This window comes from Bombus pascuorum, chromosome 8 (genome assembly GCF_905332965.1).
Source record: "Bombus pascuorum chromosome 8, iyBomPasc1.1, whole genome shotgun sequence".
NCBI lineage: Eukaryota > Metazoa > Arthropoda > Insecta > Hymenoptera > Apidae > Bombus > Bombus pascuorum.
In genome coordinates this window covers 16,694,044-16,720,662 of record NC_083495.1, presented here as the reverse complement: position 1 = coordinate 16,720,662, position 26,619 = coordinate 16,694,044, and the positions used below count along the sequence as shown (strand labels likewise).

At 52.6% G+C, this 26,619-nt stretch overlaps 1 protein-coding gene across 2 annotated transcripts in view; it reads left to right on the top strand.

The window, feature by feature from the left end:
- Nucleotides 1-26,619, top strand: part of LOC132909515 (uncharacterized) — a 46,566-nt gene that overhangs the window by 12,446 nt on the left and 7,501 nt on the right. For both annotated transcript variants that reach the window (XM_060964383.1, XM_060964382.1), the window contains exons 8-11: nucleotides 24,336-24,586; nucleotides 24,850-25,097; nucleotides 25,207-25,359; nucleotides 25,465-25,610. In XM_060964383.1, the coding sequence (XP_060820366.1) occupies nucleotides 24,336-24,586; nucleotides 24,850-25,097; nucleotides 25,207-25,359; nucleotides 25,465-25,610 (798 nt within the window). The remainder of the gene's footprint in view (nucleotides 1-24,335; nucleotides 24,587-24,849; nucleotides 25,098-25,206; nucleotides 25,360-25,464; nucleotides 25,611-26,619) is intronic.

The following is a 26,619-nucleotide window of genomic DNA, read 5'->3' as shown; positions in this document are numbered from 1 at the left end:
TTCGAAAGATGGGCGCGAGATAATGGATGGGTGATGCGGGAGCGATAAAATTAACGACGAGAGAGAATCGGTCTCGTCGGTTTGCTTTACTCGAGCCGAGAGTCGTAAAACGATCAAATAGTCGAATGATTGATCGTTATTAATTGCAGATCGTAGTTTTTATCGTCGGTCGAGCGTCATTGGCGAATATTAAAACAAAGTACGTTAACCGAGCCTGCATATCGGTTTGCGCGTGACCATTCAATGCCTATCGTTTCGTGCCTCCCCTACCTTGCTCCCATCTTGTCCCGTTCCACTTCATTCCCTGTTCGTGTTCTCTTTCATCGTATCGTCATCTCTCTCTCTCTCTCTCTCTTTCTCTCGCCCTCCGTCTCTTAATCACGCTCGCTCGTGCAAGCACACTTTCTTTCATCGTCTTTTATCTTCCCTTTGGTTATTCGCTTTCGTCGTGCCAGAAGCGATAAAACTGACTAGACATCCGTAATGCCGAGGACGACGAGTCCGTTTTAATTCCTGCACGCTGTTCGAACGACGGATATCGGGTATCGTGTCGGCGACCGCACACGAAGCCTCTGGCAACCACGTTTATATCGCTTCTCTCTTCCTTTGTCTCTGGGTGTCGAGGTTGTTTTCTTTTTTTCCAGCGAAAAATTAATTATCTTCCGGTGACGAACGATATAGAACGCAGAAGCGCCGAGTGCCGAGCGTTTCTCGCGACGATACGACGAAAAGCACGACGATGTCGTGAAATCACTTACGCTCGCCGAACGATCCTCCCATCTACGTATCTCGAATTTCGTTCGATCCATTTCCGAGTTTAAACGTTTTCGAATCTTCGCGCTGATCTCTCAACCGAAAATCGACTTTCATCGACGATCAAGTCGGTCGAATTCGAGTTGCTCGCACTACGATCTTCGATGTTGTCGTCGACGCTTTGGCGACGGGACGTTCGCGTAGCGTTACGCTGGCAGACTGCCGTAACCGATTGATAATTCACGAAGAAATTTCGGGCAAAGGTGTAAATTCCTTTTTTGCGTAAAGTCGCTTATATCCGTTGACTTTAATAGCCGTCCGAAGGCTTCGAATTGTTAGAGGCCAAAATATTTTACCTTCGCTTCGTCGACGCACGATTATTTCGTCAATCGTAAGGGATTAGCTTGTTCCATTATAAACGGAGTTATCTGAAACTTGTCGTTACGACTGGAAGCTAAGCCCGACCTTCGAATTGGCGGCTTATCGTTCTAACGTATACGTAACGTATACGTATCGCGTGACATCCGAGAAAGGTAAAGACGAAAACATTCTTTTTCGTTTTCGTGGAACGTCTAGCGCGACGTTTTCGTCGTATAAATTTATTCTTGAGACGCATTCTCGTCGTTAGCCGTCGCCGATGCGTTAATAAATCGGATAGTTTGAAAAATGCTGAAACGCGACGGTTGGAAATGTACGTGGAACGCGTCACATTGGAAACGCGTTCGATCGGTGGAGAAGGAGGGGACGCGAGGTAATCGTCGTGGTGGGTAGAGAGCGCGACGACGAGGACGTTTCGACGGTGGTTAGTTGGTAGACAATTTACTGAAAAATACGGCGTTACGCGACGCAGAGTGGAGGCGCGCGCGGCATTAAGTTTTCCGAGAAGTCGCGTTGGTATAGACGTGGATGTTGGTTCGTCGGTGAGTTTAGTGACCGAGGAGTAGGAGAGGGGAGGAGGCTACACATATAACGTTCCGGCTGCGGGAGTCTGAAACTACGGCGAAACCCTACTGACAGGCCTCGGGGTTAAATCCAGTTCCATTATGGGATCTCCGATCCGGGTGGTCGCCTAACAGCCTCTAACTTGGCTAATTCTCGTAACCTCTTGGTGACGCGAGCGTTAGCAACGCGCTGCTATAACTACGCTAAATAACGCGCGAACTCCACCGGATTCTCGTTGTTAAATCAAACACTTTGTAACGAATTGGAAAGTCACGCTCGTTAAAACAGTTTGTTCGTGATTCGCCGTGGCGCACCCTCTCTCGTTCTGGCCGCGTTCGTACACGCGGCGAATAAATCGTACGTAGGTGCGATCGCGAATAAGCGAGAATCGACTTGATCGATAAAATGCTACCGTGGCCGGTGTCTCGCGACGTTCGCGATATACGCGCCCAAACGTTCCGTTTGTTTCCTTTTTCTTTTTTTTTTCCTTTCTTTTTTTCTTTCATCCTGTTGGTTTCTGCCTGTTTTTATCCAGGCCACCCGTGCGGCACTGTAAATGTCTCGCAAGGCCTGCTCGCTACTCAGACCGTAACGAAGTGGAACGGGCGTAAAAACGAGTGGAAGACAATTAAGGAGGGTCCGCGGACGGTGGGGGGAGAGAGTCGCGCTCAGGTGGTTGAAGAAGGAACGGCAGAAGAGGAAAAAACGGAAGGTCGACCACCTACCGGTCCGATAAAGTCCATTACCTTCGTCTCTCTTGTCTTTCGATTCTCCGTGCAATTTTTCTTCTTCCGTCGTTTCTCCGTCCCGAATTCGCGCCCGCCTTCGCTCCTCTCATCCCGTCCGATCGTTGCACGAAAATTTCACTCGCGATCGCGTTTATTCGCCTTCGTTCGAGTTTATTCGCGTTTATTCTCGTACCTTTACCCGCTGCCAGCTCTCGCAGAAAATCGCTTCGCCCGCTACCTTCTTCCCTCTTGCCCGTTGTAACCGTTCGCGCTTCCCTTTTCTCCGGTGCTTGGCCTCTCGGTCGCTCCACAGTCCACTAAATAATTGCAAGGCAACGGCGTTACTTTTTCTTCTTTCCGTTCTGCCACGCTCGACAAAGGGCTGTTAAAATAACCCTTTGTGTTTCCATTCTACCCCTTTCCTGCTCTTCCTCTCTTTTCCTCGAGCTTGCTCGCCAATCCCTCCCATCCTCCCTCTCTTTCTCTCTCCTTCCTTTTCTATTTCCTTGGACCATCGCGCTCTGCTCGTTCTCCTCGTGACTCGTTTCAACCCTTGCCACGTTTCTCGCGTATCCTTTGTACCCTCGACATTTAGCGTATTTATAAGAGGCGTTCGGCGTTCGTCGTCCATCTTTCTCTCGCCTTTCGCCTTCTTTCTTTCTCTTCCTCGTTGTCGTCTGCCCGTCTGCCCGTAACTTTGTCAGAGTCTCGTTCGCTGTGCGTCGCGTTACACGTTCGATGGACTCGAAAAGTCGCTCTCGTCTCGCCGGTGTTGGATCAACACGCGCGAGACGCGCGTCGACCGGATGAAAATTTCTCTCCCTCTTTCCTCTTCCTCCGTCTTTTGTATCGTTTAAAACTGGTTTTTTTCTTCTTGGAGCGCACGCGCGCGTCGACTCGCATGGCAAAGAATCATCGTCGTCGTCGCCGTCATCGAGGGTGCCCGCGTACGTGCCTTTAGGTGTTTTACCTTCTATGCCGGAACTCGAGCACGCTCGGTGAAAAGTGCTCCTGCTATTTTTTTCCCTGTTTTTTCTCGGACCAGAGAGTAGCGGCGCACGGCGCGCGTGTCGCGTCGCTTACCACCACTACCAACGCGCTGCGGTTCGCTTTCAACAGCTTCTCTCTGTCTTCCCCTTAGCCTCGCTCGTTCCTCTCTGTCTGTTTTTCCCTTTGGTCCAACCCGCCACTTTCTTCTGGCGCTTGGTGTGCTCGCGCGGTTGCTTTCCAAGGTTTCGGAGACGGGTACGCGATAGACCAGGCACGGACAGCGAGCACGAGCGCGCGAGCATACGCGTGTAAAGTGCCGCCGCTCCGACACACTAGCGTTTCCTCTTATATAACTCACGTACGCGTTTACGGAGTAACGGCTACGAGTAGGCGCAGGTAGCCGGGATGAGAGCGAGGGCCCGACCGGCTGAAAAAATACCGAGCTTTGTGTTTTTTCCTGGAAACGCGTACTTTTTGCTAGCTGGAAAGCTCTTTGCTTTCGATTAGTAACGTCTTTCGCTTTTTACGTCGTAGATTCGCGGCGAGCCGAGCTGCTGATTTCGGAAGGAACGTACACACCCGACGTCGATATTTGGAAATTCATGTAATTCGAAATACCGCCGATATTACGTCGGGTTTTCTCGATTTTCCTCTCTTTTCCGTTCGTTGGTAGGTCCGGTTACGTCGACGCGTAGAACGCTGTTTATCTCGCTTTAGATAAACGGTGAAAAATTACGAGAAGAGGTGTAGTTTGGTGGTTAACGACAAAATTCTAACTACCGAGTGCTATCGATAGTTCGATACGTGAAAGAACACGCGTGTAATTTGAATCGTCGCGTAGGAAGGAGATGGTTCGATAGGTTTGCGGAAAGCTCGAAGATTCGTCGTTCGGAGTATCGGGATAGAGCGCGAGGTAAGGTGAGTTTTCTGGATTCGGCGTAGCGCCGCGTGGCGTTCGACCTCCGTCCGCCGTGAAATAATCACCGAGGAGGGTTGCAAGAACCCAAGGACTATGAATTAGGTATGACCCACCCCGCATTGGAAACTCTCCCCTTCGATTTCGATCAATACTCGAAGCGTAGGTGCAAGGGGAAGGGATGAAGGGTCGCACAACGTTTTCTTTCGCCCTTTGCGAGCCTCCTGTTCGCCTTTTCTCCTACCCCGCTGTTCCTTCTTAGGCCAACGAATCTCCATCGTCGACGAGTTAAAAATTTGAACGACCGAGAGAGCGCGCGAACCGAACGTCGCCAGACGCTCGCGCGTCGTCGTTCTCCGATTAATCCGTCGACGTTTCTCCCTTTCGCGTGACTTTTTTCCGAAGCCAGATGGAAAACCGACTCGTGTAAACGAACAGTCGACTTTCTCTCGAAGAGAAGGCTCTGTTTCAAGAGCGAACGAGAGGATTTGCGTGGAAACGGAGCAGCGTCGCGGCATCTGGTATAAATAGCGCGAACCGTAAGGGTCCGTAAAAGGTATCGGTCGCTTCTGCGTCTTTTTTCCGCCCGTGGTTTCGTATCGAGTAAAAGAGAAAAAGTCGTACATCGGTCGTAGCTGCCGTTATAAATTATAACTGCTTTACACGATCGTACAATTTATGGCTAATTCGTAATCATTAGAGTCACGCGAGCCGCTATGGGACGGGTTCGCGTGTTGACTTCTCACTGCCAGTTGATAACACCGCGAAGCGTACGAGGCTATACGGTGGTTGGTGGGGGTGTGGAAGTGGGTGTTTCGGTGGAAGAGCCGTTGGCGTCGGTGGTTATGGAGGTGGCACGGAGTCGTGCAACGAGCGCTGTATTTCATAGGATTAACGTAACTGGCGAACGGCGTTTGCGTTTCAATTACTACGCGAATTTACGATTCAATCGCGCCTGCGCGCCTGATGCTCCGAATGGGCCGGTCGCCGGTTAGCCCGCTGGCGAAATGGATCGAAAAAATGGCCAGCGAAATGGTGGAAACGAAATTACCGCGACTTTGCCACGCTCGGCTTTTACAGCTATCGAAGCAAACGATCGACGCGCGATCAAATTACAAATTGCCCTCGATCCACCGTCGATTCACCGGTCCCGCGTTACGACACGCGTTTCCCGTTTCTCGCGCAATCCGTTTGTCCTTCGATTCGACGGACGATTTTCCAAGAACGAGGAACGCGTTGGTTGGCGAGCCGCGTACGTAGCGTTACCCTTTCGTCGATCGTATTTACACGTCGATAAGCCGCTTACAAGACGTAACGTGTTTGCCCATTGTGTCGCCCTATGGGAAGCGCGCAGGGTGGTTGACGAGCACCGGAAGACCCCCAACCCGAATAGGATTTCGCTCGAAGCGGTAACTTACGGCCGAGTCAAGCCGTAGCCGATACCACGCTGCCGTTCCGCGCGTGCTCAACCCTATCTCGTTCTCCACCTATCGTTCCCCGATCTTCCCTCTTTCAAATTATCAAACGGCGATCGTTTTCCATCTTTCGTCGCCGTTGTCCCAACGCGGACCGTTCGCAGTGCCAACGACAGAGAAGAGACAAACACTCGTAAAACGTAATCGACGTGCTATCGGTTTGCTATCTTTCGGATCTTTGCTACTCTGCTTTTCTCATTCCACCAGAGGGCAAGGTAGAAACTCGCGTTTCTTCGAAACTGTTTCTCGGGAGGGGAAAAATGGAGAGTAGGAAAGGAAGATTGGGCAGGATTAAGCGATCGGTAGACGCGCGAAGCGTATCGCCGCGTGCGTGCCTTTCGATCGTAACGAAAATCGATGGCCCGACTAACCGCGTTTCGCGACAGTCGCAGCTGCGGCCTGCAGCTCCTTCTCGCAACTCCTCCTCCACGTTGTCTCATCCAGCGAGCAACTGGTTCGTGTACCTACTTTCGTGGCTGGTTGTGCGCGACGCGCGCAATAATCGTTTGCCCTCTGGTTCGAAGCCTCGCCACGTAGTTTTTTGCCGCCTCGGCCTCGCGATTATCTCGCTCCTCGAACGATCGCCAACGAACCAGGTATATCGCGGCGAAGAAACGCGAACGCACAGCGGATAGCGAACCGGTTACGTTTACGAACGATCGTCCGTCGGTAGACTTCGTACCGATCTATCCGATTCCGATGGTCGCGTAAAACGATCGGAAACGACCGACGAATCGCGGTCTCCGTTTTTTCTCGCCTTCGTTCCATTTCAGAGGCGGCGGATTCGTTGCGCGAGACACGCTCGATGCGCTCGTTGGCGCGGTTACGCGTCCAGAGACGTAGAGCCGTGCGAACTTTTCGCGTCGTCTCACGGTCAGGCAACGGCAACGAAACGATCGTCGTCGCGTTGGAAGTAAGTCGGCGAACTTGTTTCCCGTTTCTCGCTCTTCCTTCTTCGACTAGTCCGCGCTACCGGTATCGTATTCGCCCATCGGTTCGAGTCGCGACGAGTAGGAAGACGCGGAGTCGACCCGATGGTGGCCGGTTGCCAGCGGTCGTATCAACGTGACCCGAAAACTTGCAAAGTGGAACCGGCAAGAGACCGGTGGAATTGCGACAACGACGAGTCGCTCGGTTGGCGTATCCGCCCGTCGCGCGAAACGTAAACGTAAATCGTATCGCGATCGCGCGTAATCCCACGAGAATGCATCTTCGTGCTCTTTGCCGCGATGTCTATCTACCAGCGAGCTAAGCTAGACGCGTTGATCGATGTTTGTACGGCCGCGGAAAGAGGTTCGATATCGTTTCGCGAATTTATCAACGAATGGATCGTACGATCTCTCCGTGAAACTTATTCCGTTGGTATAACTCGATACGGCTAACGATACGCGATACCGCACGATACCGTACGGCCAAAGCGGCGTGTACCTGCTCGGTTGGGAAACGCGTACTTACGTAGGTGGACGATTCGCCTCCGAATTCGATCGTGGATTTGGAGAGTCTTGGGCAAAGTTAAACGAGAAGCGAGGGACGTTGACGGAATCAATTTGTTCGCGGTAAATCAGCGCGCTTTGTAAAACCTGAAAGCAACCGCGAACGTTGAATCTCCGATATTTGCTTTAAAGATATTAAACCGGTTTCTCTTTCTCTTCGTACTTCTCTTCTCTTCTCTTCTCTTCCCTTCCCTCCTCTCCTCTCCTTGTTCGCTGCTCGCTCTTATTTTTATCCAGATATATCGGTGCCACGTGTACGTTTTTGTGATGCAACCAGACACGCGCGCGCGCCTTCGACGCTGTTAAGAGAAAGCTGCGAACGTTTACGCGAGCCGAGCGGCGAAATTCTAGCTCGAAAATCGTTCGGCCCCGCGATAAAGTCGACGTCGCTTTTCGTGGGACGGTTCGTGTGGCGCTTTGGCGCGGCACGGAGCAAACTGGCAATGAAATTTTCGTCACGTTCGTGGCGCGGACGTGCGCGTGGAGCGCGCGAGGGACTCGCACCAGCGTATTCCTCGATCTTGCTCGAATTGGCGCGTCGCCGCGCGGTATCGTCGACGCAGAACCGACGTTGGAACTCGCGCTGCAAAAGTAGCGTAAGGGAAACTTTATTGGACGCGTAGCGTATAAATTCCGGTTAAGAGAACCTCGACGTCGGTAAAGTCGAACATTTTTTTCGCCGTCATTGGCGAGGAAATTATCGGAATAAGCGAGTAGAAGGAAAGTGGCTGAAGCGCAATTCCCTCGGTAATTTGCTTAAGCCGGCAGCGGATCGCCGCAACTCCGAGTGCAACGAGAGTCGTTAAAATTTGCCCCCCGTCTCCGATGCCCCTTTCCGTTACGCTCGCTCGGCCTTGCGCCGTCCGTCTCGCTTCCACTCTATTCTGCCGCGGAGCATTTCGTCTCGCTTCGATTCGAGACGAGAACGCGAACGAGCGCGGCTACGCGCGTATCGCACGCCCGATACCATCGGTTCCACCTGCTGGGGAAACGGCTACCAGCAAAACAATCTCGCGACGCACGGCGACAAACGTCCGTCTTCTCCGAAACTTTGCTCCTCTTTGCGCGCGTTTCCAACGATTCGACCAGCTTCGCTGCGTGTTTGTTCGCGGCTGGTGGAAGAAACGAGAGACTCGACCGACGATAAGATTATCGGAGTAACGAGAGCGAAGAAAGGACGGGCAGATTCTCTCGGTTCCAGGTTCGCCGTTCTCGGTCCAACGGTCTCTGCAAGAACGAATTCCAGCAGAAACCTGTTTCCGGCTTCCCGACACGGCAGCGATTCGCGCACAGGTACTCCGATCCTCTGGTTTAGAAGCGGGGCCCGTTCGCTTCGATCGGCTCTTACCGACGAGCGTGATCCCGTCAAGGCGCTCTTCTTACCTTGAAACCGTCTCCCCGCCTCTTTCGCCGACTAGTCGTCGTTGCGTCGTTTCACCGTTCAGCGGTGTGAATCCGCGACCGCGTCTATTCTGTTTAACGAGTTGCAGCGAAGCGTCGCGATCGGAGAAGCGAGGACGCTGGACGGTGACCGACGATGGAGCGAGAATCGAGTTTGAACGCGGTTCGCGCGATCAATTTTCTCCGTTTTAGTGGGTTGGACGGAGCGCGAGGCCGCGCGGACGTATCGATGGACAGTACCGGTAACCGTGTACCGCTGTCCGAAAGCTGTGTACAGGACAACGACAGCGATACGTCCTATAAATCCTAAACGGATTAATTAATAATAATGCACGGTCCCGTGCATGTTAAGCCTCCTTCCCCCTGTTGGGTTTCCAACACGGCGGGAACGCGCGTGCCCATGATTATTTTAATGTACGGGGGCCGCTATAGCAGCGTGGTCGATCGATTACCCGGCTAGTCGACGAAATTAATAACCCTCTGCTAGGTCCGTTCTACTCGCTCGGCTCGTTCGGTCCGCCGTGCAGCACGTGTGCGTGTACGCTCTTTGCCCAAACTGTCGCGCGGTACAAACGTTTCCACGGGAAAGCCCTCGCCAGTCTCGTTAACGAGAAAATGTTTTCGATCGACGCGTTCGACGTCGATCGCGCGACGATAACGAGATTCGCTCGTTGAACGCGTCACGCCGCTAAAACGCGTCCTCTCTTCCCCGTCCATTCGTTGATCGCGTTATCCGCAACGCACGCGCCTTCTCGGAGCTTTTCGCCGCGCTCCCGTAATGACTTTGCGCCCGTTCGCGGTTTTCTTTTCTTTTTCCTTTTTTCTTTTTTTTTTCTCACTTGCGCGTTGTCAACGATTAGACGAGAACGACGCTTCCTTTTCTCCTTTGTTTCTCGCGTCGTATAACAACGAAAACGATCGTCGACGATTCTACGTACAAAGAGCAGCGGCCAGTTAAATCCAAGACTGGTTGCCGACGCGTTTGGGAATCGCGAAGCGGCGCCGCGGCATTAGCGATTCTCGTCGCGGAACTGCTGTCTACGAGTCGGGCGAGACATAACCCGAATGCGAAAGACGATTCCTCCGACGCTGCGCGTTCGTTTTCGACTTGGAGCGACCGCGTGCGTCGTTGCGAAGGCGAGAGAGGATAACGGACAAAGATCGACAACGCGAGCAGGGAAAACGGTCTCGACGTTGGATTACGACGATTAAGACGATAAAGGCGATTACGCGTTCTTCGTTGCGAAACGGTCGACCGATAGCGCGTCGAGTTTACTCGTATTTTTCTCTTTCGTTGCCACAGGTGTATTTGGTGGAAGGAAATCGCAGACACGGTGGGATCGTCTGCTGGACGAGAGTAGAACGTTAAAGTGGCAAAGATCGCGAGACGCGACGTCCGCCGACAGCTGTGCGACGTTACGACGTTTACGAACCAACGATCGGAACTGGCGACGATCCGCGCGTTGCTATTTTCGTTGCTGGTGAGCGCGACGTTCTCTTTTCTCGCCGTGAAAAAAGTTGGGCAGACAAAAGACACGCAGGGCAGCTTACGTTTGTTTCCCAACAGCGTATTGGCGTCGTTTGACGTTGTTGCCCTCGATTGACACTCGTTGACCCTACTGTACGCGTTGTCATGACTCCGAGTCATCGGCTTACCAGCCCGTTAAACTTGCTCCCTGGCCTCATCGCCCTCTATAATCATCCGGCAGGCGTTCTCCCGTCCCTCTGCCTCGCTGCCTCCGCCGTTTTTCTTCCTCTCCGCCTCTCGCGCTGCGCGTCTCCGACGTGCAAGCCGACTCGCGGAGACCGGATCGCGCGTACAGCGCCAGCTCGTCTCTCGCGTTTTCGTACGCACGGTGTGCGCGCGCGAGTCGCTCGGTACCGAGCTGCTGCCTCCGCCGCCGCTTCTTGGCACGAGTGCGTCCAAGGCCCCCCGACTCGCAACGTCAGCCGCAGCAGCGTGGATCCGCTAAATTGATTCCAGCTACGACGTTAAGTCGCGCTCGCGACTCTCGTCGCAAAGTCGCGGAAATCGCCTCTACGTTTTCTTTCGCTTTTCCGTTTTCGCGGTCTGTGGCTTCCGCCGCGTCCTCCCGATACCTGCCCCGTGTAACGCCGCATAGTACGCCGACCTCGCGATAATCAACCGCCTTCCGGTTTCCAAGTCGAACTTGTCGAGGTTATCCGGTCGCGATTACTCGGTCGAGTCGCGTTGCCGTTGATTCGGAGCAAACGAATCGCGTCGCTTCGGTTTTTTAACGCCTCCTCTCGTTTCGGTTCGTTTGGAAACGACGTGGCGTGGGCTTTGAGAAGCGAGCGTAGGCGCGAAACCGCGTAGAATCGATTTCGACGACCCTCTTTATTCAACGCGTACAACTGTTTTTACATCGCGTTCGACGTTTCCGTCCGTAATCGATCGTAAAGGTACGGAAGGCCCCGCGGCTTTACGAGCGGCTCTCTCGGTTTACAAACGCTTTCATCGAATTTCTCGGTATCGCGTTCGTCGTCGCATTCGCCGGACTGCTTTTTCAATGAAAAGCAGCGGAATAATCGGCCTCTGCTCTTTCCACTCGATCGGCCGCGGCCAGCTGCGGTATTTAAGCTTCCGCCGCTCGGCGCGGTTGCGAGTGAACCAGCCTACCTGGCTCGAGAGGTATACGATCGCGTTTGGAAACGTCGCGATCTTCGTTCGATGGTAAATCGTCAACGACGAGATCGCGACGACCAAGTTGCAGGAACGCGTGGAGCGCGCGCACGTGCCCTTTCAACGCGAACATCGGCTGTCGACGTGGACGTGGACGTGGACGTGGACGTCGGAGCGGCGAACCGACATCAAAGGCGGAGCGTATAAATCAATTTACCGACGACAAAGCGACGCCAGCGACCGTGCCGGACCGTCGATACGACGACGTTCCGCGCACGCTCGATCGTCGCGATCATCGATACACGTGGAAGCGTCGGCAAGGGGAACGCCTACGGCGATCGGCGAACGCCGAAAGCGGAGAAAGCCTGCGCGTATCGTGGCTCGTGCGAACGTTGTCCCTAGTTTCGGTACGAAGACGAGTCGATCGATTGGCCGAGACGCGATTACGCCGATAAACGGTCGTTGCTTAACGCGTTGTACGTCGTGCTCGCCTTTGATCGCCTGTGCGCGTACCTACGAGGAATTTTTCATCCGAGAATTCCGAGGTTTCATCGATCGCGGGTCAAGTGGCTCGGTGACTCGGTCGGTTAACCCTGGGCGCAACGCGCGTACGATCCGCGTGATACGAATTACGCTGCAGCCTATTTACGTCCTCCGTGGCTCGCTCGATGAATACCGCGTTTGACGAGCCACTTTGATACTCGTCCCCTACGTCGTCGTATTCGCTCGTGCGTACCGCGCTTGGAGAAAGCGAGGAAAACGAACAACGAGATACCGACAAACCATCTTTCGCCATCGCTTTTCCTTCTTCCTTCTTTCTTCTGTGGCGGATCGTGCGCTCACATCGGATTTATATAATAACCACGAATAAGATTGCCGTTGCAACCGCCAAGTGTACTTGGAATAAGCTGAATAGATAGTAGTAAATAATAGTAAAAGCTTATAAATACCTTGGATAGACGTTCGTAGAAACGTAGTCACGAAGATGGGAAATAAAATGCTCGCAAATAACGATTACTCGGTAACATCTCGGTAATAGCTGCGTGATAACTGCCCGCTCGCGATCGTGTCCGTTTATTTATACTGGTCGCATTGTTTCTGCCTAGAGATAATCTAACGCTAATTTCGTGTTCCGAGGCGCAACAATAACAACAACACGAGTCGCTCTCGCTTCTCCTCGTCCTATGACTCGTGTATCGCTACGCTTCCTTTTTTTTTTTCTTTCTTTCTCATCCACGATGTCAATAAATACGATTCGTCGATTCCGCTTAACCGTCGCCGCTGCGTATAAATAGCCGGGTTCGTCAACGCACCGCGTCGCTCGCACGCTTCGACTCTGACCGATTGATCGGGCGATCGCATTTTCAACAGGCTTCTCTTCTCGTCTGTTTCAGGTAAGCTCGCACGTAGGGCGACCGAAACGCACACTAAAGAATAGAATCGTGAGTTAACGGTTGCTCGTTGCTGGCTTCGCATACCGTGGTGGGACGACGATGCGACTCCAACCGCCTCGTCGAACACGAACAACGACGTCGCCTTTGTCCGCGCGCGTTGACCTGCATAAATTAGCCGCGATGCGCGTGTCCGTCGACGACGCGTGCAACTTTCTAAAACGTGTTGTAACGCGCGCGCTATACGGCTGGCAAAGTTGGAGTATCGGATGGAGTAACGGGGTGAAAAGCGTGTACAAGAGGAAGACGGAGAGACGGGCGCCGGGACACGATGCACGAAATCGTAACGATTTCACGGGCGGACGATCGTTGGGATGGAAGTTCGTCGCGCGCGGCAAGTGTCGAGTATGTAACGAGCGAAGAGGGGGAGGGGGAGGTGTAGCAGCGCGCGGAGGAGCGAGCGCTGCCTGTTCGCTCGCACGCACCACCGCCCCCGTAATCGCGGTTAATTAACGAGCCGGCAGCTGGTAACGAGGCTACCGATTACTTGCCGCGCATCGACCACGATTATTCCGGCTTCTCTTATTCCCTTGCCTTCCGGTTCGTCGAATCCACCACCGATCGTCGTCCTTTTCGCCGAAACCTCCTTTTCTCTCCGCCTTACCCGCGCCGTTTCAAATCGTCCGCCGCGTTTTGCCGCGAAAGACTCGGCGTTTTCACAGCGTCGCGTGGCAACGAGATTCGCGCGCGAAATTTCTAGAAAAGCAAACGACGGTCGAATGTCGGAAGGACTCGCGTAAGTCGCAGTACGACGCGGGAATAAACGCGAGGATTCGTTTTCGGTGGCAAGGATTTCCAGATAAACGTGTTTTCTGAGCGATTAAAAAGCGTTCCCTCTTTTTCACGCTCGCGTTCCTTCTCTCGGTCCTCCCTCTGTTTCTCCTTCCTTTCCGTCAGCGAAGCAACCAAGCGTCTCTATCTTTGCGCTTGAAAAGGATCGCCAACGTCCTTCCCCTCGCTTCGACCAGTCGTGGCGTTCTTTTTGCGGAAAACGCGGCTTTTAAATCTCGATCCGCTTCGTTCCTCGGCGGTGGCCGTCGACTCTTTCCGCGAACGAGAAAACCCGCGCGAGACGCGAACAAGAGAGACAGCAAAGAAAAGCGCGACGGAACTCGAACGGAAACGGTCGCCAGCGTAGACGTCGCGTAGCCGAAGTAAAGGTGATTCTCTCCCGGAAGGAAAACGAGGGAAGAACCTTCGCCTTGAGCAGACGGAAGAGGTTAAAATTCTCGACGTTCCATCTGCCCGGAGAAGTTAATCTCGTCGAATGGACCAAGATCTCCTCCTTCTTTTCTCCTCCGTGGCTGTTCGAGGAAAGCGTGTAATTAGTTTTTCGTTTTACGCGATATTGCGTTTAACGCGATCGCGGTAGGAACGAAGGATCCGCGTTTGACCGATAGAACGCGATCGTTGCGGAAATTAGGTTGGCGAAAGAGGTAGGTCCGATGCGCTGCGGAAGCGAGCAACTTTGCCGCTTTTCTTGCCGGCAAATCCCACGGGCGATCCACGTACGATGTACTTGGCTCGAAAAGTTCTCGCGCCCGTTAATCTTCGCCCTCTTGAAGTTTATCGCGCGTTACGCGTACACCTTCCGACCAAGTTTTCGCGGCGAGTAGACGGCGAAACGAGCTTTCCTCGTCCGCGTTTTCTTACCTTTGCTCCATCGAGGCTCGCGGGCAACCGTACGAAACTTCCCCGGGGCTGTCGAATAAATAACTAGGAGTAGGAAAAAGTCAGACTTTCGCGAGAAATTTGCAGGTTTGAGCCACGTAGAAAGTATCGCGCCTCCTTCTCTTCTCCGACGTCCTGCGGCTTTGATATTTCCGTGCGTTTCAGCCAATTCAGCGAACGCGCGCGACGTCTCGAAAGATGAGAATCGGCCGACGATCGCGTGTCCGTTTCGTCTCGACGAAGCAGATCGACGCGAGAAAGAGGTTCGAAAGATACGGAGCGATCCCGGTGAAGCAAAAGACAGAGAGAGAGAGAGAGAGAGGAGGAGGTTGACGCGGTCGTCGTATCGATTGCTCGGCGCTCTCTCGAGTCACCCTCGAACGATCCTTTATTCCGCGCGCTTTGTTATCAGCCGTTTAGAGAAGAGCATCGAGGGCGCTGGCCTCTGGTGCTTCTTTTTCGCGTCTCGCGATTCGATCGAGATAAGCGGGATCGAACGCTGACACGACGTTGCCGGACTATCGCTTTCCGCTCCATGTTCCTCCATGATGTCGATACGTCGCGCGTACGCCGAGTATGCGTATATGGCGTGCGACGTGGTCCGAAAGGGCGCGTATCCGACGATCGATGCGTCGTCCGGCCCTTATCGGTTCTCCTATCGATTTCGGCGGACGAACCGTTTCCATCGATCGTCTTCTTCTCGTCTTCCGATCGGAGGACGCCTGGTCGTTGCAACCGCCGATGTCTGGCGGTATGCAGGGACCCTGTCACCGCACGGCGACTCGTTGATATTAATTAACGGCGAGGACGTGTCACGGTCGTGTAAACATCGTAGCCGACGATTCGTTAAAACTCGCTTCGATTTGGATCGCTCGGCATTATCGTCGGATCATTGGCTTGGCGTTTCGCGCCGAATCTCGTTTCTTTCTCTTCGTGTCTTTGGAAACGCGTAGCGGAATACGAAAATGTCGAAAGAAAAAGGTTGTAGAGTAGCGGCAGGAAGCTTTAGGTAGGAGAGATGTAAGAGCAGAGCGTACCACCGTTTTCGTTCCCGTTTCTATTGCCGAAAAGGGGGTCGCGGCGGGCTTGTACGAAGGAAATTGGGGGCTTCTCAGAAACATATTGCCCTCTCAATCCTCTCAAACCACCCTGTTGGTTGGCTGGCTGGCTGGCTGACTGGCTGGCTGGCTGGCACGAAGTGGGATGGTTCTCCCTTCTGGAAAGGTTGGCGGGAAAAGGGGATAAAGGAGGAGGAGAGGTGGAAGGAGGGAGGAAGGAAAAGGAAGCGAGCGGGAGAGCGTGGCAGAGTTTAAAGCCAGGCAACTAGTTTCGCAACTGCTATCCCCGTTGCTGCAACCCTCTTTGGCGAGTAAAGAGACGGCGGAGGGTGTGCCGGATACTAGCTGAGAGGGCGAAGGTAGCGGTAGGGGATAGGACGAGCCGGTGAAAGAGCAGAAGCAGGAGGAGGAGGACGCTTAAAGCTGGAAGCTGGAAGCTGGAAAACGCGTATGGTGGGAGAGACGGCTATAAGCGGGTAACCGGTGGCGGCTGCGGCGGCAGCGCGATGGGTCAAAACGACCCTATCGGAAAAGAGTCGACCCGATCCGGTTCCGGCTTCCTCGCGTACGGAAATGAAAGAGCCAATCGTCGGCGTTGCCGTTACCGTTCGACGTTCCATCGTTGCTTCGGCCTTGGATCTCGCGACTCCTCGCTACGCGACCATCGACCGCTTCGTCTCGATTTTTCCACGCGTCTCGCGTCGTCCGCGTTTCCCTGTACAAACGAAAAATCCGTCTTTTTTCGCGCCCTCTCGACGATCGTCGAAAGTAGCCAAAGGATAAAACCGATCCCTCTCTTTGGACGCGTCGAGGATTACCGCGTAACTAACCGACACGCGGACAAAGGTGATATCGATTTTATCCGATCCGTGCTGATTTCAAAGGTTTTGCGCGTATTTAGCCTCCGTTCCTCCCTTCTCCTCCCGAGCCCGCAGCTTTCACGCGAATCAACCGCTCTATCCGTATTCGGTGAACCGTCGTTAACGAGCATCCACTCGTTCGTCTGCCAACTTAACAACGCGCGTTACACGATCATCGCTGTAAATCGCGTTCCATCGAACCAGAATTCTATCGGTATCGGCGTCGATATCGCCGTTCGTTTCCAATTACCGCGTTATTTTCGCGAGCTGGATTGAAACTTCCTCGAACGATTTTTGGAGATTTCGCGACGAACCGGACGTTTCCGGCAAATCTAATTTTCGAGCAGTGGCGTTTTGCTCGAAGTCGTCCTCTCGTTTCCGAGTAATCGGCTACGATCCGCGAGACAGCTGGCGTGCAACATTCCGACTCGGCGAATATCGATACGCCGTCGAATCAAAGCGCTGCCGGCATAAAACGATTCGTCTAGCGTACGCTGCGATACCGCAATCGCGATCTTTGCGGATCGTTCGTCTATTCGAAAGTTAATGGCGATCGACTGCCATTAACGTGCGAGAAACGCCGTTTCGGAGGACACGCGAGTGTCTCGCGATTCGAATGGAAATGAACGCGACAAAGGTAACGAAGAGCGTAGGACGAACGTAACGCGAAATGAAATAACGAGTAGGTGGTCGTGCGAAATGGAATGAAAATTCACGCAGAAGCGGGTGAGCGAGAACGCGAAAAATTAAACTCCCCTTTTCCACTTCTCTTCCTCCGGTCCGTCCCTTGCTGACTGACTCTCTTTTATATTTCCGATTCTCCTCTTTTTGTCCATCGCTGCTTTTTCTTCTCTCTCTCTCTCTCTCTCTCTCTTTCTCTCTTTTTGCGCACGTTATCAGAAAGGAGAAACCCGATTGGCGTGTGCGGACCGACTGCGATTGAAATGAAAACGTAGCGGAGGAGATCGGTCCGCGACTCGGCCAATCAACGCCAGCAAAAATAGCTTTTTTTTTTAATCTACTCGCGGAACGATAGGAAAAAAGATGGTCTCCGGCGATCGAATCGACCGAATCTCGCGTTTATTATGGTCAATGGATCGGTATTAATTTCCACTTAAGTCGGTCGGATTACGTTCGACCAACGCCGTTCCCACGGACGAAATTGCCACGAGGATCGATACACGGTGACGGCGCAAATAACAGAATCGAAAGCAAATAGGAGAAAATAAGCGACTGCCGGCTAGCGTATACGCGATACGTCATACGATGGTCTCGCGTCTTTCGGCTAGCCGCGACTACTTAGAGACGACGCGCGATCGTAGCTCGGTAGATAACGCGCAGCTCGTGACGATCTTTCGCGTCGATGGCGTTGCTGGAAGACGGACTAGAATGCTGGAAACGCCACGATCGCGCTCCGATCCTACCTCGATGGATCGGATCGAGGACGACGAAGCGGCACAGACCGTTTTAGCGATTGGACGCGCGCGTACGCGGCCGCATCAACGAATCGCTTCACCGAGTCACGAGGGTGAGAACACGCGAGCGGAAACGCTCGTGTGCTCCGTGCGAAGGCCGAGCGTAGCGGGGGGTAACAGATGGGATCCAGCGGCAGAGCCGGAAAGGAGAAGGGGCAGAAGCAACTCGGGGTTCGAGAAACATCGGCGCGGCACCGACGATCAACGCTTTCCGTGGCGAATCGACTTCTAATTCCTAGCTCGTTTTCTAGCCTGCGCTATCGATCACAACGCTATCTCCGCTGGCGACGTAAAAACCACCGAAAGAGACAAATCGTTTCCTTATTGGTTGGCGCGTTCTCTTAACGGCCGACACCCTGTGCCCGCCGTCGTGGGGTACCCACCGCTCTTTGGCGTAGCTTACGCGTATGCGAATTGGCGCGATCGAAACGGCCAGCGGCGGCACGAGCTTAACACGGTGTACGTGCAAAAACAGACGGCGAATATTTTCCATGGCGTGCACATTCGTTATTCGACCGGTCGATGCCGGGTAATTGAATACGTGGCTTTTATACGTGGCCGAGGGTGGTGTACAGCACACGGTTCTCCTCTCTCGGCGTATCGCCGGTGGTGGTGGTGGTGGCCCTGGCGGTGGTGGCCGTGGAGAAAGGGAAGGGTGCGAGTGGGATGCAGAGTACTAGCGCGAAGGGGAGTCGTGGAAGAGGTGTTGACGGGAGGCAGGCAGAGGCAGCGTGCAAGAGAGAGCAGCACAGCTTTGGAGACTAGTCTACGCTCGATGTGTTCCGCTGTTCCGGGGTTTTATAGCGGCGGTCGGAATTAATGAGGGGCCGTGTTTTCACGGCGGCCGAGTGGCGGTGCAGATTTCATTTTACTATTTACCTCGGGGAATTTATTCGACAACGACCGACCGGCAGGGTGTGGTGGTGTCGTCGATGGTCGACGGCGAATGAACAGAAGAGAGAGAGAGAGAGAGAGAATCGGCGGACGAGGACCGCGTTTGACACGATTTGGACAAAGAAACGAGTCGACGCGCTATCGACGCCTAGTCTCGGTCCAAGCGCGTCGTCTTTCTTACTCCTAAATTTCCACGTTTTTCCCTTTCGCCCCGTTTTTGTTTTTTTCTTCCGTTCTTCTTTGCCCCTCTGTGCCGCCTTTGACATGCAAATTCCATCTTTCTCGCTTTTGTAACGTCGACGTTCGGATCGGGAATACCTACCTACGCACACCAGGTCGTTGGATCGAAGGCGGCAACGTTACAGCTGCGAACCACGGACGAAACGCGAATTCCCGTCACGTTCGGCGATCTAACGAATTAATATGGAAATTCCAAAGCACCTTACGAACGAAGGAATTGCGTCGACGCAAAATCTCCTCCTATACTACTCTTGTCGAGGCGCGAGGGTGGCGAGAAGATCGTCGAGTCGAGTTGGCGTCGCCGCGCCCCTCCGATCTTCCGCTTTTTATTTCCTCGCTCTAGCGTCGACTTCCAACTCGCTGAAAAGCAAAGTTTACGTTACGTCGTTCGGTCCTACGTTTACGCGATGTTTCCTCAAATATTCGACTGGTCTTTGCGACCGGACGTTTCGCCGATGGCGATGGTTAAGAGCGGGAACGGTAGGACCGTACTAAAATGAAACGTATATTTGAGGTTAGGGCGGATCAGGGGTTGAGCTCGCGAGCCCCCGAGTCGTTTATATGGTGATTCAATGGGAGAGGGGGAGCTTGGCAAAATGTCAAGGGACTCGTAAGGGTGGCCCGAGTTTCGCAGAGCTTCGGCTCCCGCTCGTTCGGTCGTTGGAACGAAAATTTCGCTACCGTGCGTTTCACGCCCTCTCGCGAACCTCTGAAAACCTCTGAAAATTTTTTCCCTACGTCGCTATCGTTACACCGCGATCGAAATATTCGGCAAGCTTTGGTTACAGGTGAAAACGTAACGGAACCAACCGCGCGCCGATCTATACAGAGATATATCGGCCGCTGAAACTGAAACGCGAGCGGCCGTGTGCTTTAATCGAAACGAAGGGTGGGGGTAAAGTGGTTACCGTTTATTCGATATCTTTTGCCAGCGTTATCGATACCATGACGGTGAAAATACGATAGCCAGAATCGGAATAAACGCGTATGGCCGGTCGGTGAATCAATTGTACAACTTCCCAATGGGATTTCAGCCAGCAGATAAAACGACGCGTTTTATACCGAGTATACCGCTAACAGAGGTGGTTTGATGACGCTGCGTCCTTCCGACCTCGATTTGACGCCGGCAGAGAATCGATGGCCATTCGTGCCGGTCATGCGACAGATGTTGATCTAACTGCGTGTGGCAACCCTTTGTAAAAGCTGCAATTTACACGCGCCAGAACCTCGCAACAGAAAAATACGAGGGACGGGGGTTGGCGATGAGCGGTTTCCGTCCGAAGAGAAACGCCCGTAGAGTGGGGAGCGAACGAGCGACAGAGTACGAGTCGGTTGGGCGATTGTTCGTAACCGCACAAAAGCACCGTCCGCCGACAAAACGTTTCCAACTCGAGCCAAGTAACGCAAACCTGCTACCGTTGTTACTACTGCCAACTATCGCTCGTTCGCACACCGAAAGTCGATCGTACGCGATTTCTTCGCTGAATTTTACCTTCTTTTTTTCTCTTCTCGTCCGTTCTCGCTCGGTTGGTCGTTTCTTCGCCACGCTGTCGAGTTTGCCTTCTTACGCACCAACGATAACGGAGGGATCGTTTCCCCTCGGTTATAATTTGCCGCGACAGTCCTTCCGGCATCGATTTTTCACGCGGAACTTGGCTTCCCGTGAACGAGCCAGCTTCGAAGGGTTTGCGCGAGGAGTCAGGGGCTTGAACGGGAAAAGGTCAACCACGATCCGACACGAAGCCCGGTGGTTGCTCGCTCCCCTCGCCTCTCCCTCCCTATTTCCCTCCTTTCCCTTTCCATATCCTCGCCACGATTCTCGTCCATTTTCTCCGGATCGCTCCCCGTCTCGTCTTTTTGCTCCGACTCGTCGACCAGGCGGCGAAAACGCTTCGACGCGATCAAGAAAATTTCATAAAAACGATTACGAACGGAGGAAGGAATGCCGGATCGTCATAAGGAAGTTTATCCCGCTAAGACGACAGGTTGCGTCGCGGGTTTTCCTTTCCATCGTTTTAATATCGACCGCGGTTGGGGTTATTCCGTTCTCTGTTCCGGCGTGTGCTCTCCTTTTTTCCGTTTCACCGAGTCCTCCATTTGCCGGTTTCCTCTTGTACGCTACACGCGCCGATATTCCTCGTACATCGAACGCGAGAACGTCGAACGTAATGCGTAACCGAAGCGAATATCGCTTCGAATTTACGAGGCTCGAGAACTCGTACGTCGTGCTACACGCGTGTTCGAATTTCAATCGCACCTGGTCGGCGTCTGAAATTTCCCCTTCTCTTCTCTTTCATCCTCCTACTTTTTTCACGCGGTACCGCGTCCAACTATTACGAAATTCGCGCGATCGAATAAAGTTTAACGATCGGTGTTTAAACGTTTTACGAGGCATCGCGGAATTTCAAATAAACTGCTTGCATGGAAACGACCGAACGCGGATGCGAGATCACAGCCTGCTCGAAAGTTTGGCGGCAGTCGACGTGGCGCTCAGCGAGGTAGTTTTTAGTCAAGGAAAGTCAGTCTTTTTCCTTTTTCTTTTTTTTATTTTTTTTTTTTTTTTTTTTCCCCGAACAGGCGAAAATCTATACGAGGAAGGAGCAGCGAGGTCGATTTTATCGAAACTCTCTTCCGTTCGCGGCTGACTCGTGAATTACACGTTGGCCCGATTAATTCTCGAACGAGAGAGATGGCACAGAATCGCGCGGGTACGTCGGACGGTGAGCGAGGAAGAAACGTAGGTCGGTTATCGCGACGCGAAAATCGATGAGCGTGCTTACGCGAAAGAAAAAGAATTCCCTGTGCGTGCGTTTACCCGCGTCAGAATCTTGTTCTCGCGTTTACAGCGCGAATGCCTTCCTCCGTTACTTCCTATACTCGCCGGTTTCTCGTACGGTAAAACGACAACGTTCCCACCTGTTGTTTATCATCTTTCGAGAGTACGAGAGGAAAAAAGATATCGCGCTTCTCCGAGCGTGTTTTATATCGCCGTACGTACATTCTTCTTCTTCCTCTTCTTTATTCCATTTCTGCGAGTCGATCGATTATTTCGCGCATTTAATTCCATCCGGCAAACGCCGCTCGCGATGCAACTTTGAAGCGTTTTGTCGTTCGACTCGCGCGTCGTTATCGACGCGACTCGACCAGGCGCAACAGGGGAATTCGATTCGGTGACGCGAAATTATTAACTGCGCGGCACTTGGAACGCGGTATTTCGCGTTTGGCGTTGTTTTCGCCAGCCTCTATATAGAGCTCGAATTCCAATTAAACGGTTACTCGTTGTTCCGTGGTGCCAAGTTTCGGAGGAACGCGTGAAACGACGGATGAGTCGATTTGTCGATAGGATCGTCGTACGTTCGTGCCGATCCGGGGCCAGCAGGCCGAAGGTTCGAGACTCCAGCGATACGTAGGAGACGCGCGTGTATCGGTTTGGACGAGAGGTTGGCAAAAGAAGACTTTGGCGTAAAAACCGAGTCAGTGGCGTAATCCGTGGCTGTTTATCCGGTCGTAGCCGGTGTGGGATATCGCGCGCGCTTTGGTTTCGCCTTGCTCCGCAGGATTCGGAAGCGGCTACGAACGGCGTGGATAAAAGGGGTATACGCTGTACACGGAGAGGGTCACGGGGACTGTAGCAGGCTGGATTCAGGTTCTTCCTGTCTTAGTGGTGTGGCGTTACCATGGTAACAGACTGTAAGCCGCTTAACACCACCCTCTCTACACCCTTTCCACTCGCTAGAATCCTTGTGCTTGCGACGTCGAGTCAACCCACCCTGCTCAGCGCGTCGTTCGCGTTGGCGAATGTCGTTTTCCCTTTGCTCCCTTCGCTCCCTTCGATTCCGCTCTATCCGCGCCGGGCCCACGGAGAACCATCCACGCACGTATACCCGTTCCTCGTTTCCTCCCCAGCGGCACCAAAGTATCTTCTTCTCCCTTATCGCCAACAACCACTCGAAAACGTTTATCGTTTGGCCGATCGTACGATTCGTTTGGCGCGTAATGCCACGACGATCGAGTAAAGCGAAGGTCGAAAGATCGAGAGACGTAGAAAGAGAATGGTTGTTAAAAGACGACGACGACGACGACGACGAGGACAAGGGAAAAAGGCGCGAGTAACGGGAGTACGAGAATGAAAAGAAATCGCGTTCCGAACGTCGAAACAGGGGAAAATGAGAAAGGGAGGCGAGAGCAAAAGGCGACGGGGTGCATGCGGAGGAGAGGAGAGGAGAGCAGCGGAAAGACGAGGGGAAGAGTCGCGTGTCCGTTGAGAGGAAACGAAGATGTGTGCGCTCTGCTGACGAGGAATTGAATGGAGGGTGAAAAGCATCCTCGGAATCATCGCGGAGAGAGCCATCGGGTATTCTCTGCCTGTTATTTTCTCGTTTTAACCGGAGGGTTTTTTCGCGCGCACGCGCGTCCCGACGTGCCAGCAAACGCGGCTAAGGGACGGAGAAACATCGTTCGTCGTCCCTTTCTTTGGCAACCATCGTCCGAGACACAAAGGACCATCCGGATGTCGACGTGTCCTAGCTCGTACTTGATTTTTAAAAAATCGGCCGAGGCAGAGGACGAAAAGAGAGGAGTAAACCGCGAAAGAACGAATTCACGCTTTGACGTCTTCTCGATGTAGATCGATCTGGTTTGAAAGCTCTTCCGAGCCGCTTACTCTTTTCAAAGGGTTCTCCGTGCAATCCCAGATTCGTATCGCTCGCAAACAGCTTCGAAGGTCGAAGAACCGCTTCCCTTCTTTTCACCCTCGATGGAAAACGATAAAACGCAGAAAAATCGTATCGTCTCGATATCCTCCGTACCAAATAATAGCGCGATGCGTTGAAAATTATCGTCGTATTATCGACCGTCGCCCGATAAAAGCTGTAATTAACATTCGAAAGCGGTCGGAAAATACGATCAACGTACGACGACGTTTCAACGATATTTTATCATCGTGTTTTATTCGTCTAATGGTTTTTCATATAGTTACGTTGGTTATCGTCGTTATGCGTACTCTTTACGAAATAAAGGAAAAGCAAGAGGAAAGAAGAGAAAACGTGGCGTATTTATCCGACGCGTTTGAACGAGCGTTCAAAAAGAATCGAGCGACCAACAGCGTACGAACGGCATAACGTTGTAATATAAAAATAATAATAATAATAATAGTCGTGAAAATCGTACTACGTTTTCAACCGACCCGATAGAAATAATTCGTCAGCAGTCGTTATCGTTCTCATATATATATATTTATCGTTTGTATCGTTAATTACGAATGCAAGAATTTGGATAAAGACGATTTTTCGTCTGGTCGTCGATCTTTCCGATAGCGGATCCTCTAATTCTCGATTCGTTTCAGGTCTCCAGCCTGCCAGCACCAAAGCGCCACCCACCACGATCAGCAAATCTCACAGACCCAGTTCCGGCGTTTTACCGCAGGGTCATACCCCTGGACCGGGTCCAGGTGGACAACAGAACAGCCGGAGCTTCGCCGCCGCTCTACGAAACCTAGCTAAACAGGCAGGGCCGGCTCCTCAGGAGGAAGAACCTCGTGCGAGTCCTAAGAATCGGGCGCCACCTCCTCTGGTTAGAGGTCCTTCGCCTGCCAAGGTGAGCGATCGGGGACCCGCTTTCCTTCCTTCCTTCCGTTTCTTTTACTACTGGACGCGCTTGTTGGAATTCGTATCGCCTGACCGTTATCGTCCGTCCCGAAACGGAACGGAACGGAAGTTTCTTGTTGGTTTCGTTTGGTTCGTATACTCTGAACCAAATGGTAAAAAATGGTTTGGAGGACGCGTTTCGTCGGTGGCTGTAAGCAGAAACGAGGAAAAGGACGAGGCAAGGATTAACGAACGAGGAAATGTGTATTTTAGGAACGATCTACGCACGAGAGAAGACCGGAGGAGATACCGTCGTTGTACACGAACGCAAGACCCGCGGATACCAGTAAACACAGCGTAACTGCCGCCGCTTCCGAATTGTTGGCACGTTCGGGTTTTCAACCGTACCGGCCTGAACATCATCCGGCCCACGCTCCACCGGCTTTTGCCCTGGACCCTGCGGCCTACAATCCTTATCATCACGGTCTCTATCCACCACCACACCTCCAACACGCTTATAGGTAATAGCGCGTGATCTAACGCCGCCTCTCTGGCGTTTACCGATGGAACGCGCGGCTAACAAGCGTGTTTAACGAAATCGTGGTGTAACGCTCGATTCTCGGTATGCAGATTAGAGGAACAGTTGTACTTGGAACGGTGTGGAATGCTGAGACCACCGATATTTCCTGGCTTACCTTCGTATCCTCTGTACGGATTGAGATACAGTCCGGACATGCTACCTCCTGCGTCTCTTGGACTCATGTCTCCCGTGATGCACGAGCGGTAAGTGAGCGAGAGGGAAGCTAACGGACGCGGGAAGCGGTGCCTGTTGACCGGATGATCCTCTCGAACGGACCTTTATTAACGGTCCTACGATTCTCGTTTCAGGCTGAAACTGGAGGAGGAGCACCGGCTGAGGCAAGCGCGAGAGCAAGCCGCATTGCGGGAGGAGGAGGAGAGGAGAAGAGCGGCACGAAATTCCGCTCCTGCAGCCCCGGTACCCGCGCCTGCACCTGCATCCGCCGATACTGCAGGTGAGCGAGTCGCTCCACCCCCCACTGCCTTTCATTAAAAAGAAAGCATCGATTACGAGCGATCGCGAGACTTCTGTCCCGATGGCTTGTTACTCGCGGAAATAACCTTTCTTTCCCTTTTCATTTTTTTTTCTCTCTCGTACTTTTTTTTTCTTTTTTTCGTGCGAGCGTGTTCCGCGTTGTATCCGACCGATCCTCCCTCCGATCATCGAACTCGACTTAATTTCTCGCTTCTTTCTTCCCAAACGTTATCGTCGTCGCGTTGTTTCTTTCGTTCTACCATTACGATGTCGATCACGGTGATTACAATGAAATTGCGATAACGTGCTCGCGTCGTTCCGGCATCTCCCTTTCTTCTATCTTTCGTTTCATTTTTCTCTCTCTCTCTCTGTCTCTGTCTCTCTATTTCTCTCTTTCTCTGTTTATACCTCTTCGAGCTTTCTATGCACGTGTAAAATTACCGCGGCGAAAGAACCGTACGTCCTGAAATTATTTTCTAGGGGAATACGAAAATCGATCTTCTTCCGTCTTTGTTCTCGACTTTGGTTTGACAATCGGTGCCAAGCGATCGAACCCTCGACGAGAAACGTCGTTGGTAACGCTATAAGTTAAACGATCTGTACTGCGGCCGACAGTTCACCGTGAACGGACGAACTGGCGAAAAGCGGCAAACGAGGAGAAGTCGTTGCAGAATATACCTGACTGTGAATGAAATCGAAAGAAAAAGAAAAAAACATACTACGCTTCTAATTTTAAACTAGATATAATCAAAGTTATAGTCATAGCCAATCGTTTCTTACGAAGGTAGGATCGATATTTTTTAGATAAGTGTATAACTCGATCGTCGAGTTGTTAAGCTTCGCGTTTGTCTCTTTCTTCGGTTTTTACTTCGTTTCGTTTCGTTTTGTTCCTCTATCCCCCCCCCCGCTCTTTCTTTTTTTTTTTGTTTTCTTTTCTTATTTTCCGTGTTTTTTCTTCGAATGGAACACAGTGCCATTCTGTCGCACGC